Below are 15,309 nucleotides of genomic sequence, written 5' to 3'. Positions count from 1 at the left end.
GTGTTTCCTTCGTATCAAGGAAATAATAAAAATTAGGAAAGGTGTCGCGGGACCAAGCTCACTAGCCGACCGGTCATCCCCTAGTAGTGGCCGATCCCATACTTTGCATTCCTTATTATTTTATTATTATTATTTCCTTCATCCCATGAGATTCCTTGGTTTCATGATATTTCCTTCACATCAAGGAAAAAAATATAAAATTAGGGAAGACTCGCGGGACCGGGCCCTAGACGGCCGACCATGCCCTAGTCGTGGACGGTCCCACACGCCATTTATTTTATTATTATTAATTATCATTGTTTCCTTCATCTCATGGAAACTCATTCACTTTAAGGAAAACTCATTTATTTCAACAAACTCCTTGATTTCATGGTATTTCCCTAAAATCATGAAAATAATATAAAATTAGGAAAAATGCTATGGGACCGGGCTTATTGGCCGATCAGCCATGCCTTAGACATAACCGGTCCCACACTTCATGATTCCTTATTTTATTATTATTATTTCCTCCATCTTATGAAGTTTCTTCAGTTTGAGCAAAAACCTTGATTTCTTCACGTTCTCTCAAAATGTTGCTCAAACGCGCATCAGAAAATATCAAAATTCTCAGGACTGACACACGAACACTTTGGTGACATGAGCATGTTACCTTGACTGACCAAGGTTGGCTCTTTGGCTTGCAAGAGGTCGGTCCCACATATTTTCATCATTTGACCTAATTTGTTCACATTAGGTTCAAACTCTTCCAAACAATTTGGAATTTCATAAAACGATCGTCAGTCGGTCCCATGACCAACCAGGGCCGGTTTCATGACCCCTTGGTCGGTCCCTCATCTCTTCATAATTAGGTTTTATCACCTAAGGCTCAGACGAGCATTATTTTAATAAAAGATTAAACTAGCATTTAATCATCCTTTCACCAACTGGTCTTCAAGAGACTTTGGTATTTTCTCACTCGAGCATTTGCACATTATATGGTCGACTCATCATCCCATGCATCCGGTGCCTCCTTCACTCTGTGGTTGATTTTCAATGAATCATCAATTAATCAGCAATTGATCAAAATTAGGGTTTCAAATCCAAAGCTCTGCAAAGCATAATTCTGAGCAGATTCAAACACTAATAATTTTACGTTGATCCCGTGATCAACATATTAATTATCATACTCGTTTAAGTTTCCAGTATTTTAAATTAATATTTTATTTGGTTCTGTTACCAATAGTTCATTAAACGAGCAACATTTGCTCAGATGAGCAATATTTGCTCAGACTAAGGAATATTGCTTCAACTATCAATATTCAACGATTCTTCAAATGATCAATATTTGTTCACCTTAACTATCAACATTTATTCGACAATTATATACATTTGTCTCAACAGACACGTTCAATTCATGAGTCCCAGAACATTTTTTCAACTCAGCAATATAAAGACTCATCGTCTCATCAAGTCAGCAACTGACTAACTAAAATCACGAGACATCAGTCGTGTCACATGGGGGATATCAACTAGGGTTTTGGTCTGGCGGTCTACAACACGTGTTCATACACGATGAGAATGTGAGCAAGTCGTGCAAGCAGTTAGAGGAGTTATCAAAGTAGTGGGTGGAAAATCAACCAAGTTTCTGCACGATGAGCAACTGGTTTTAACACGATTTCCACTTCCCCGCTCTTTGAATCCAACAACTGTCACACTTCATGGGATCAAGGTGTTTACAATTCTTGCAATACAAATAAGTCTCTGAATCATGATTGAAACAACAAACAATCTTTCGTCAAACAGACAACAAGAGAACACGAACTCATCGTCTGAATATTTTACTCTCAACAGAGCAAATTCAATCAATCAGAACTTATGTTATTTCTTCACTCAGAATACACAACACACCTACAATTTTGATCACCATTGATCTCACACATTTCTCAGCTTCCCTCCTACAGATCGACCCATCCTCTCTTGTGACTGAATTGACTCTGGAACGACCATTGTCTTGGTTTAGGTCGGAGTCTTACAGATTGATCTCTCGAATTCAAAGGACTCCCTTTTTTGCAGTGCATCTGTGTGAGGTTGAGCAGTTTGCTCGGTTCAAGGAGTCTCCTACGCACGATCGTCTCCTCAATTCCTTAAAAACCAGCAAACCGTTTTTCCCCATCTACATATTGGCGACCACAGTGGGAGATTAATCTCTCGGTGGCAATCTCAATTCTTCAAGATGGTCGGTCTTAGGTCTGGTTCAGTTACCAATATGGGTTCAACACCCAACTCTAACATTGCAAGTTCTAGTGGTACTACTACTGCAAGTACTACTCCTCTCAACCTTGCAGGCTCTATTGGTACCGCTAACACCACTCCTCCGGCTAGCAATGTCACTCCACATGTTACTACTACTCCTCCGAGTACTGGTGCTCCAATGATCACTCGTGTCAATGCTACAAGCAATGTTACTGGCACTATCAACAATCCACCTCCTAGATGATCTCCTGAAGGAACCATAAGAAATCGGCCTACCATAGTTGATCTCATGAAGGTTCAGACCAACATGGCTTTAACGCAGAAGGAGTTATGTGCTTATCTCAAAACTCTCACGGACAAGCTTGCGTTTGAACAAACTCAGCCTCTGCACGAGAAAGGAAAAGCTAAAGAAACATCTTCAATTGCTGATCCTGAAATCTCTCCAATCCATATTGTAGATGATGAAGAAGTCTGCAAAGCTGCAGATGATCCACCAACAAAGGAACCTACAAGTTTGATCACTCGAGAGGACCTGAAGCTCTTTTTAGAAGATCGAGGAAAAGACAAGACATCATATGTCCACCGTCACCAACCTTCATACCATGTTGTTATACCTCTCCAACGTTCAATCTCTATGATGGAACAAGCAATGCTCGAGAACATGTTTTTTGGTTTATGGAATCACTGGGTGAATATAAGCACAACCATGTCGTCCGTTTGAAGGAATTATCAAAGTCTCTGACAGGCAGAGCATACACCTGGTACAATAACATCGCACCAGAAAGTATCACCAGTTGGGGAGAGATGATTAATGCTTTCCACAGAAAATACTTCTTCGTGTCAGAGCAAGTCACTCTCTCTGATATAGGAAGGATGTTTCAAAGGAGCAATTAAAATCCCAATGATTATGTGAAAAGGTTCAGAGTTCAAGCCTTGGACTGTCACGACCCAAACGTTACAGAGCAACAACTTGTAGATTTGTGCAGATCCCGGTCTACAGATCTTTACTGGAAAATTTCCTGTTCCAGGCTTTTTCAGAACTTCATGAAACATCTAAACGATCAGCAACTACCATGTCTACTTTACTAGAAAGAGAAAAGTCTACAAAGATTGAGGAACCTTGTGGAACTCGCGACATTCGATGCTCAATCAACGAACAATACAATCTCCAACCTTCCAAAAATGTTGTTGTATAAGGAAGAAAAAGGAAAGCCGAGGCACCACATCACAAGCAAGATCCTCCAATCTCTCAGGTTCTTCCGAAAGCGCAAAGAAAGGATAACCAATCCTGAAATGCACAAACCTCGACCCGGCATCAACGAACGGGAAATGATCAGACGGACTCAAACTTCTCTCTTCTCATGAAGGATTGATCGAGTTACTGGAAGTTTGGGTTCAAGATGGTGCAATCAAATTGGCGTTCATCAGGAGAGAACCAACTGAAAAAGAAATGGAGAATCCCATGTACTGTCACCTTCATAGGTTCATCAATCATCCAACAAGTAACTGTAATATATTGAAGCACATCTTCAAAGAGAAGGTTGATCCACAGTAACTTCAACTGGGGACTGAAGGAGTACACAAGAATCCTCTCCTAATCAGAACCTTTACACTCTCTGAACAACCAGTCAAAGAAGCAGTTCAATCGTTGATCGAGCATATCTGTGAAATTTCTCTATCTGTCTAAGGCACAAAGGAAAGACATGTTCGCAGCACCGAATAAAATTATGTCAGAGTCTGTCCATCCCGGAAATACTCCTTGAATCTTCATCCAAAGACAAGGAGATGCACGACTGGGGACTTCTTACCACAGTCCATCTCAGAGTAAATGAATTCGTAGGAATGTTGATCGATGCGGGCACCGCCATCAACATCATTCCACTGAAAATCCTCAGAGTCGTAGGGACAAGAAGCTACTCGTGATCCCACCTCAATCAGAGACCTTGAAGGAATTCTCGGAAATACTTATGGCTACATCACTCTGAGAGTGAACTTAAGTTCAGCATGGACAGAAACCAAGTTTCACATAATCAGGAAGATCCCGGATATGAAATGTTCTTCAGACGAGCGTGGATCCACGCTGAAAATATGGCTACTGACAAAGCGCCTTTGGTTGCACATCTCTACAACGAAGAAAGTTCTGATCCAGAAGAATTGGCTTACATTCCATCATCAGAGCACTTGGAAGAATTTCGAACTTTGACAAGGTTGAAGCAAGAACCTGCAAAAGATGCATAGACATTCAACAAGAGGTTCCGCACTCAGGTATTCTCCTCTGTACGAGTATCCACATGTTGCACAAGATTGGAAGGCTCCACAAACGTGGAACCCCACTGGGATTCCGAATCAACATAATATATTCAGAGCACGAATGGTCAAGTCTAACAAATTTCATGAAAGGAAATCAGCAAAGTAAGATTTTTGCTCCTCTGCATTCTTTAAGACTTGCAAAGTTGCTTTCTCCAACTCCAGCTCCTTGGTCAATCTAGCAACTGCGGCCTCTTTCTCCATCACAACATCATTGGGAAAGGGTATGTTCTTCTCACAAGAATCTTTGATAATATTTATTCTCTGACCAAGCCACTTCACACTGAAGCCAAGTATTCTCCAAGTTGTACTCCCAATCAAAGGGTATTTCTTGAGTAACATTACTTCTAGCTCTGGTTTGTATGTCGTTTATGACACGCAAGATATCTCCTACTTGCATTGTCAAGAAGTAAACACGTTTGGAGTCTTGGGTAACGATGATATGACCGTACCGCTCCATATATTTTCATACAAGCCAGCATATCCAGTATGCTGAATCCACCAACTAGTTCATGATACAGGAGTAACTCACTGAATGAAGAAGCAAAAGAAATACCTGCATTAGGGTATTCGTGCACCACTATACGAGTCTCAATCATTGGAGTAGTTTTTTCTATCAATTAAAGTGGTTTCTTCAATCCTTGACATGGTTTCTTTTATCCTTGAAGTGATGACGACCTGAGATTCAGTTTCTTTAATAGTTTCAGTAACAACCTCCTCAGGTACATAAATGGTTGTGCCAGTTCTTTGATTCACAATACCGCTCGTACCATCGCCATCAACTCGGTTATTCTCAACTTCATCACTCGACACCTAATATGATGATTACATGAGAATAGAGCGCTCCAAACATATAAAGCAAAGGCAATTGTAAATTCAGGATATAAGTGATCTAACATCATCAAAGTTCTTCATTATTCCTTCAAGACATAAGCAAAAAACGTGAAGATACAAGAAAGACGTTTTACAAGCAAGTTTGCCTGAGTCAATTTTACGCTGCCCTGTACAAGACGATGAACTGGGATCAATTGGTAATGACTCTAAGGTTTAGTCATATACCATTCTCTTCGTATGGATGTTCTCTACAACATATCCAAAATTCACATCAATTGGATAAGATAGCAAAAGGATACAGCCGAAACATTCAACTACATGCCAACTGAAAATTTTCTGAAAACTTCGTGGAAGTTTACTGTTTCGTCAATTTCGACTCCTAAACATACTCAAACTCCAAAAAGCTTATTTTCTAAAGCTAGGAAATTTCCTGGGCATAAGACAACAGGGGCAGACCACAAAAATCCGGCATCGGATGAAGATTCTACAGTATTTTTGCTAAAAGGATGAGTTCTGAATTTTCTGGTGACGTATTTCGGCAAAACTTTTCATTCATTCATATGGATTATGATTCATTCATCCACAAATCAGTAATTTTATGCTTCAATGAAGAAAATATAAGATGGGTACTTATTTGGGAGGCCTCTGAAGCGTTCAAGGGGTCAGAATTTCCAGCATCGACATTAAGAGGATCATCGGCCATTTGGTCCTGGATTCTGAGATTCTTCTTCTTCACCATCCTCCGAAGACGAGCAAGCATCATCTGTACTCTCCTTTTCCATAGAAATTTACTTATGGGAACTGCTTGTCCAGCAGTAGGGAATTGAAAACCGTCAATACTTGATGGAGCAAGATTCTGAAACGAAGTAACAAACATTGGTTTTGTGATCCTAATTGCACGGATAAGAAAAGTCATGGTGGAAGGAGCGCTAACAACTTTTGACTTCTCCGCCCCGGACACTTTCTTCCAATTCCGTGAAATCCACATCAATCTACGGTCTCAGCATCAACAAGGATCTCTAGAGAAACTTCTTCCACGGTCTCAACACTAACAAGGATCTCTGAAGCAAATCCAATTGTGATCTCAGCATTAACAACGGTCTCAGGAGTAACATCCGGCTTCATCAACTATCCGTCCAAGTGTTACTCGATGGATCACACTTCTCCAATCACTAATGATTCATATCAAGATATGAAGACACGAAAGTCTTCCCAAAGCTTGCACGACGAACAAGCACAAGCCGAAGTCTTCTACATGATGTTATCATCACCTCTACAAACGAGATACAACATACTTCAGGCCATGGGTTTACAAAAAAGTACCAATGAGTGAGGAATGGGATAAAACTTCCTTGATGAAAGATGTTCGTCTATATCTCTGCTACAACATACTAAAAGGGCGCATCAATCGGACATACGAGCATAAAGATATGGCTTCCACACTCAGGTTTATGAAATCTGAAAATTTGCACGGGATTACAAGTTATGAATGTGCATGCGCCATTGAACGCCCTAGACATCTCCAAACTGAAGGATTCTTTTTGCATATGATTCCTCATTATCTTAGCTTTGAAAGTTGGGGTTAATCATCAAATACCGACATCATATGAAGTTTCAGCAACTTCCAGGGAGGATGACATGCAAGCAGATATTTCTAGACGGGATTGATAACACCCACAGTCGAGCGACGTTCACCTAGGTATTTCCACAAAGTCTTTAAACCTCGATATATCCACCTTTATATAAATAAGAAAGAATAAAGAGAAGGAACGAAGAGAAGATCCCACCAATATTGTGGACTGATAGTCTGCCACTGTAATACTGCACGTCCCTCCATGACGGTTCCATAAGTTTCGAAGACGCAAGCAGATGGATGTTTTTGCAGTAATCTCTTGGAGATGATGTTCAGGATCATCATAGGCAACATCCAAATGGTCATTTTCCTAACATTCAACATGGAAATTGATTTTGGCTAAACGATCAACCTTCATACCGGGTGGATACGACTCAACTCTATGATCAACGGGTTCTCAGCTTTTCATATTCGCCCGTCCTCTTCCTCAGCTGATCGAGATGCGTACCACGAATCAACTTCTCTCGTATCAGGATGACTCACCTCGGCATGAACATCATCGAAAACGCCATCTTTGGTTTGGTGTTTCCAGATTGTTTCCTAGAAGAAGCATAGACACGGCTATAATCCGGGGCTACCATTATCTGTTACGAAAAGTGTGGAGTCAAATACATGGTAACAATACGCGCAAAAACGGTAATTCTTAACTCTTACATGTTTATGATTCCACTAACAGTAGTGATTGTGATACAAGAGTTAACACTTCAAAACTCGCTCGTTTCTTTAAACCTACAAAATGAGCAAAACATTAGTTTTCGAAAATCGAAACCTGATTTTTCATGAAACCATGAACATAATTTCCACTGTGTGAACATTCACCATTGAGTTATGAAAAACTCACACCAAGACAATATTTTATCACAAATAATTGTCTACTTTAAAGATTACTCAAAATCAATTGATTTTAACAAAATAATAAAATGTGAATTACTCACGTAAAATTTTCAAAAAAATTTAACGTGAGAAAACTCACGTAAATAAATAAAATATATATATGATATATTTTTCGTGAATATTCACGTATTAAAAAAAAAAACCTCGTACGATCGTACATCTTTGAAACGAGGGTTTATTTCAATTTTGTGAAAACTCACACTTTTAAGGTAAAATTTTGGTTTTCAACAAAGCTCATAAATAAAATTTTACCATTAAACACAGGTCTATAACAAGAAAAATCTCTCCTAAGTTAGGGATTATTGCTATTTTCTTAAACTAACGAACGAACGAACGTCCAAAACCTAATTCCACAAGGATTTCTTTTCTTGGTCCCGGACCCGTGAATCCTAAATCGACCAAGGTTCCATCACCAAATCAGCGGTGTCACACCGATGTAAGATCGTTAGAAGATGCTCTATCATACCACTGGGATCTTCGGTCGAGCCATGGCTCGCTCGTGCAATCGAAAATCCGGTAACATTCTTTCTTACGACTAAGTTCAATTGCTTAGTTCGTCTGTAACTAGAAAAATCACCATCCAGTGCTGACTGAGGAACATGACTGTCCCTCACTAAGTAGGGGACTTAATGTTGATGGTGGATTTTCGACAAAGGCTAAAATCGTAAAACCATAATTTTACATACTCCTGATCCAGCAATCAGATGAGTATTGAGGCTCATGTCTCTCATTAAAGCATGACAACTCATGCCACAAGAACCTCTGACTGAATATACTATCTCTCAGAGCTTACATGAATGTGAAGTCTCTCAATTGAGGCAACGACGCATTTCATGAATACTGAACAATTTCAGTAATCACTTTTATATAGAATCGAACGATTGGACGGCTCCTAGACAGCTTGCCTGCTAATATAGAGCGATAACGTCTTCAGGATATAACAATGCTTTACCTGAATATATAAAAGACATGTGTATAGAATCTTAATGATTAGACGGCTCCTAGACAGCTTGCCTGCTAGTATAGAGCAATAACGTCTTCAGGATGTAACAATGTTTTCCCTGGCTATATAAAAGAAATATGACGCTTTAACAAGCTCAGATCGCCCAATTCTTGAATAATTAATGCTCCTAGACGATCGTGCTAGTATAGAGCCATCAATTAATTATTTCTAAATCATTAGATTCATTAAATGAATCCCTAGAAAATATTTTACATTCTTCATAATATTTCATTACTTCAATTCATGGTGTTTCCCAGCAGAATTCCATGGGTTAGTGATAAATATTCAACGTGTGGACATCTGAGCCGCTATCGAGTAAGCCCCGACCAAAATGGTGCAAGTGTATTCAACAATAATGCACGAACGAGCATTCAAAAATACGAAGGAACGATGAACCTATGCAAAATAGGAAGAAAAATAATAATAATAAAATATTAAGCTAAGGGGCTAGGGGACTGGGCCCACCGGCCGGTCAGTCACGCCGTTGCCAGTCCCATGCCTAATTCCTTATTTTATCATATTTTATTATTTTTCCTTCATCTCATGAAAATTCCTTCATTTGAACAAATATCTTTCATTTTAAGGAAACTCCTCAGTTTCATGGTGTTTCCTCCGTATCAAGGAAATAATAAAAATTAGGAAAGGTGTCGCGGGACCAAGCTCACTAGCCAGTCGATCATGCCCTAGTTGTGGCCGGTCCCATACGTTGCATTCCTTATTAGTTTATTATTATTATTTCCTTCATCCCATGAAATTCCTTGGTTTCATGATATTTCCTTCACATCAAGGAAAAGATATAAAATTAGGGAAGACTCGCGGGACTGGGACCTAGCCGGCCGACCATGCCCTAGTCGTGGCCGGTCTCACATGCCCCTTATTTTATTATTATTAATTATCATTGTTTCCTTCATCTCATGGAAACTCATTCACTTTAAGGAAAACTTCTTTATTTCAACAAACTCCTTGATTTCATGGTATTTCCCTAAAATCATGAAAATAATATAAAATTAGGAAAAGTGTTATGGGACCGGGCTTATTGTCCGGCCGGCCATGCCTTAGCCATAGCCGGTCCCACACTTATTAATTCCTTATTTTATTATTATCATTTCCTTCATCTTATGAAGTTTCTTCAGTTTGAGCAAAAACCTTGATTTCTTCACATTTTCTCAAAATGTTGCTCAAACGCGCATCAGAAAATATCAAAATTCTCAGGACTGAGACACGAACACTTTGGTGACATGAGCATATTACCTTGACCGACCAAGGTTGGCTCTTTGGCTTGCAAGAGGCCGGTCCCACACATTTTCATCATTTGACCTAATTTATTCACATTAGATTCAAACTCTTCCAAACAATTTGGAATTTCATAAAACGATCGTCAGTCGGTCCCATGACCAACCAGGGCCGGTTTCATGACCCCTTGGTCGGTCCCTCATCTCCTCATAATTAGGTTTTATCCCCTAAGGCTTAGACGAGCATTATTTTAATAAAAGATTAAACCAGCATTTAATCATCCTTTCACCAACTGGTCTTCAAGAGACTTTGGTATTTTCTCACTCGAGCATTTGGGCGTTACATGGTCGACTCATCATCCCATGCAGCCGGTCCTTCCTTCACTTCGTGGTTGATTTTCAATGAATCATCAATTAATAAGCAATTGATCAAAATTAGGGTTTCGAATCCAAAGCTATGCAAAACATAATTCTGAGCAGATTCAAACACTAATAATTTTACGTTGATCCCGTGATCAACGTATTAATTATCATACTCGATTCAGTTGCCAGTATTTTAAATTAATATTTTATTTGGTTCTGTTACCAATAGTTCATTAAACGAGCAACATTTGCTCAGATGAGCAATATTTTCTCAGACTAAGGAATATTGGTTCAACTATCAATATTCAACGATCCATCAAATGAGCAATAGTTTTTCACCTTAACTATCAACATTTATTAGACAATTATATACCTCTGTCTCAATAGACACGTTCAATTCATGAGTCCCAGAACATTTGTTCAACTCATCAATACAAAGACTCATCGTCTCATCAAGTCAGAAACTGACTAACTAAAATCAAGAGACATCAATTGTGTCACATGGGGGATATCAACTAGGGTTTTGGTCTGGCAGTCTACATCACGTGTTCATACACGATGAGAATGTGAGAAACTCGTGCAAGTATTTAGAGGAGTTAGCAAAGTAGTGGGTGGAAAATCAACCAAGTCTCAGCACGATGAACAACTGGTTTTAACACGATTTCCACTTCCCCGCTCTTTGACTCCAGAAACTGTCACACTTCATGGGATCAAGGTGTTTACAATTCTTGCAATATAAATAAGTCTCTGAATCATGATTGAAACAACAAACAATCTTTCGTCAAACAGACAACAAGAGAACACGAACTCATCGTATGAATATTTTACTCTCAACAGAGCAAATTCAATCAATCAGAAGTTATCTTATTTCTTCACGTAGAATACACAACGCACCTATAATTTCGATCACCATTGATCTCACACATTTCTCATCTTCCCTCCTAAAGATCGACCCATCCTCTCTTGTGACCGAATTGACTCTGGAACGACCATTGTCTTGGTTTAGGATGGAGTCTTACATATTGATCTCTCGAATTCAAAGAACCCCCTTTTTTGCAGTGCATCTGTGTGAGGTTGAGCAGTTTGCTCGGTTCAAGGAGTCTCCTCTGCACGGTCGTCTCCTCAATTCCTTAAAAACCAGTAAATCATTTTCCCCATCTACAAGATGATTGTCACCTTCACATTTGTTTATCTCCTGAACCCCTGTTCGATCGCTCTGCATACAGTGTAATCAAAATTAACCATTTTTTTCTTTTGATCGGATTTATGAGTAGCGGAAATAAGAAGAAGAACAGGAAAACCCTTGATGAGTGAGAAACAAAAAAGAGGGTTCATGAGGGCAGCTACTTAACCGCTGTGATACTTGCACATGATGATGATGAGAGGATGATACCGACTCTAATTTGGGTTCGGATAGTGATATTGATTTGTTAGAATCGAGTGAAATAGAGGAAGAATTATGTCGACTGGATTGAATCTAACTATGCAGTACTGTTGGATCTTCATAATTTACACTTCAATTTCATCCTCAATTCTAAAAACCCTAACAACATTAATCCAATTTCTCATGTTTATATCATCTGATGCATCCCAAAACCGCAAGACTTTACTCAAATTATTCAAACCTTAAATGATAGGTTAAAACCTCTCGTCTTATTTCACCAGAATCACAAATCACATCTATAGTTTTTGATGAGAATCATTCACCGATGGAAACTCTTTATTTTGACGTCTGCAAGCTTAAGCTTCATTCACCATTAATTCCAACCATCAATTTATTTTCTTCCTTCACCATTAACTCGAGCTATTAACTTCAACTGAAACTGTTATTCATTCACGAAGAATTGATGGTTTTTTGCTATTTTCGTTTGGGACGGAGAACAATTCAGATCGTTACTTTGGTTTAATTTAACGAAACAGATGAGGGTATTTTGGTAAGTTTGGCCGACACGTGTATATTTTTTCCACGCGTACATCCTTGCTAACTCAGCTAACTGGAATTTAGATGGAAAAAGTAACGATGGGAGGAAACACTAATTTTGATTTATTTAGGGAGGAAACACAAATTAGCGATCTTTACAGGGGAGGAAACGCTAAATAGCCCATTAGAAAATATTGAATTAATATTGTAGATGTTAACATTAACAAGATCTGAATTTAAATCATGGATACTAAAAATAAAGTGTCAACATATTCTGAATTTTAATTGTAAGTATTAATATCAGTAGATTCTGAGTATAACTGAGGATATCATAATCCGAAGAAAGATATTTCCTTTTGCGTGTTCCCATCCGCTTAGTTATTGTGTATAAAATCACCCTTAATTGCTTGCAAAATATAAATGGATGTATTCTCGAGGGTCAAGGTTCAAGGCAAGCCAAAATATATGGGTTTTAGATATTGCATCTCTCAACTTTCAAACTTTCTTTTGTATCTAAACGTACAATAGGGTTTGCGAAAAGACTTATTACCAAAATCTATAGCTTAACTAATATTAGTTGTGTAACTAAGGAATCAAGATATGCACACCACTGTTTTGCGTGTACTAAAATACTTTGTTTTGTTAGGTTGGATAATAAATAGTACCTTTTATTGCTCAAGATAAAACACTATTTAAAAAATATAGGATAAATTTTCAAGTCTTGTAAGTTTTACAAAGTAATACCCAATTAATGACTGCTCCCATATACAAGTGTGCATTAAAGCCTAAGATTTCATTGTATTAATGCCAATTGTATTTGAGTAGTCTTTATCAGGGGAAAAAGTCACTCAATACATAGATAAAAGACTATTAACTTTTTACCATAAATGCCAAAGATTTTGTTTATTGATCTAAAATCAATTTTACTTGTAGTTATTTCGATTATAAACATATAATATAAGAACTCATTGTTGTCTTCGTATACTTTGGTGAAGACGGAGAAGGAGAACAGTTCGTTAAAGAAACAAATAATATGTCTATGATGGAAAACAAAGGGTTTTTCGCCATTATCTTAGCTCTGGTGTCTATATCAGGTATAGTTTCATCGCCTTTTAATTTCTATCTTATTTTTCCTTTTTAATGGACTATGTATTTTGTAAGGTTGCAAAATATAAGTATGTTACAACATTTGTGAACATCGATCATAAAATAAACATTGCATTGTTGCGTTTTTAATCACATAAACCCCTAAAAGTAGAGGTTCGACAAAATTTGAACTTTAATAACTAGTTTTTAAATTTTATTCAAATACTAAATCATAGACCAGTAACAAAATATTTCCTTATCACGATTTTTCGATTACAAACCAAAAATTTAATTTTCTCAATAATATCTAGTGATTTTTCGTATTTTCTTAACTATTATTATAAGATTATGTATGTGAACACTTCGCTTTTTGAATTATCACGTCTTGTTATATCAGGCGTGTATATACATTAAGTACATCCATGTGCCTAGTATATGTGATGATTCATATTTAGAAATTTCAAGCGCTAGATCACCCAAATCATGTGACGGAAGTGTAACAAATAAAAACTTGGGGTGATTTAAAAGTTTGAATCTTTCGTAAATTATGCATATTGTATAACATCAATACGTTTATATGATTATGTATTTACACTTGTATATCTTTGATGTGTGGATAAATGTAAACTGATTTCGTCCTGAAATAATAATACACTTTTTGAAATTTATTTTGATTTTCTTTTCCTTATTGGTTAAATAACAATAAAATGGTTCGTAAATAAATTTACAGGTTCATATTCTGCTACATTTACGTTTACAAACAATTGCCCATACACAGTATGGCCGGGTACATTGACTGGTAATGGAGATCAATTATCTAGCACTGGGTTTGAGTTAGCAACAGGGGCATCAACATCTTTAGATGCTCCAGCTGGATGGTCAGGTCGATTTTGGGCAAGAACCGATTGCTTTACCGACTCCTCTGGAAGGTTCACCTGCACAACTGCAGATTGTGCATCAGGTCAAGTTGGATGCAATGGAGCTGGGGCTATTCCACCAGCCACTTTACTTGAATTCACTCTAAACGGTGGTGGTAATAATGATTTTTACGATAATAGCCTCGTTGATGGTTATAACTTGCCTGCTTCTATCACTCCACAAGGTGGATCTGGTGGTTGCAGTTCTACTAGCTGTCCATTTAGTATTAATTCTATTTGCCCACCCGAGTTAAGTGTTGCGGGTTCTGATGGCGGTATAGTTGCTTGTAAGAGTGCTTGTGAAGCATTACAACAACCTCAATATTGTTGCACCGGTGCTTACAGTACTCCTGAGACTTGCCCTCCAACAAATTACTCGAAGATCTTTAAAGATTCTTGTCCTCAAGCTTATAGTTATGCATATGATGATAAAAGTAGTACATTTACCTGTGCTTCTGGTGGTAATTACCTCATTACTTTTTGTCCCTGAATAGGAATCTTAGGGTATGTACTCCCTTGTAATTGAATGAATCAATAATAAAAGAATCAAATGGTTTGTTAGTTTAGTTAAAAAGGTTAGTTATATGTGTTTATCTTTACTGTTATAAGTTTGGAACGATGCGTATTAATTTCTCCTTGTATTAGCTTCATGATGTTGCAACCAGTCAACACACTAATGTTCAACAAGTCAAAACAAATGTTGTTATTTATTTCTATTATGAACAATTGTCTTTCATCTTCAAAATTAAAAATTTAAATAGTTTCATTAATTAAGGTATAATTTGGCTGTAAAAAAAATCATAGCCTTAGAAAAACTATAATATAGATCTTGGAGAAAGTTAACTCTTAGTCATAGATAACAGGATAATTCATTTGCCTGAAAAGAC

General features: G+C 37.8%; 1 protein-coding gene across 1 annotated transcript; it reads left to right on the top strand.

Annotated features, from left to right (window-relative positions):
• Window positions 1–13,389: 13,389 nt before the first annotated feature.
• Window positions 13,390–15,001, top strand: LOC113313175 (thaumatin-like protein 1). The gene is made up of 2 exons (XM_026561914.1): window positions 13,390–13,513; window positions 14,236–15,001. Exons 1-2 carry the CDS (start codon window positions 13,453–13,455, stop codon window positions 14,910–14,912), a joined length of 738 nt encoding a protein of 245 aa, XP_026417699.1. The 5' UTR covers window positions 13,390–13,452; the 3' UTR covers window positions 14,913–15,001.
• Window positions 15,002–15,309: the final 308 nt, after the last annotated feature.

This window comes from Papaver somniferum, chromosome 9 (genome assembly GCF_003573695.1).
Source record: "Papaver somniferum cultivar HN1 chromosome 9, ASM357369v1, whole genome shotgun sequence".
In the NCBI taxonomy this organism is placed as follows: domain Eukaryota; kingdom Viridiplantae; phylum Streptophyta; class Magnoliopsida; order Ranunculales; family Papaveraceae; genus Papaver; species Papaver somniferum.
The sequence above is the reverse complement of the archived record's forward strand: the minus strand, read 5'-3'. Positions and strand labels throughout refer to the sequence as shown.

Coding starts and splice junctions, on each gene's coding strand:
- LOC113313175 (XM_026561914.1), top strand. CDS start 13,453: ATGTCTATGATGGAAAACAAAGGGTTTTTCGCCATTATCTTAGCTCTG. Junction 13,514..14,235: donor AGCTCTGGTGTCTATATCAG/GTATAGTTTCAT, acceptor ATAAATTTACAG/GTTCATATTCTGCTACATTT.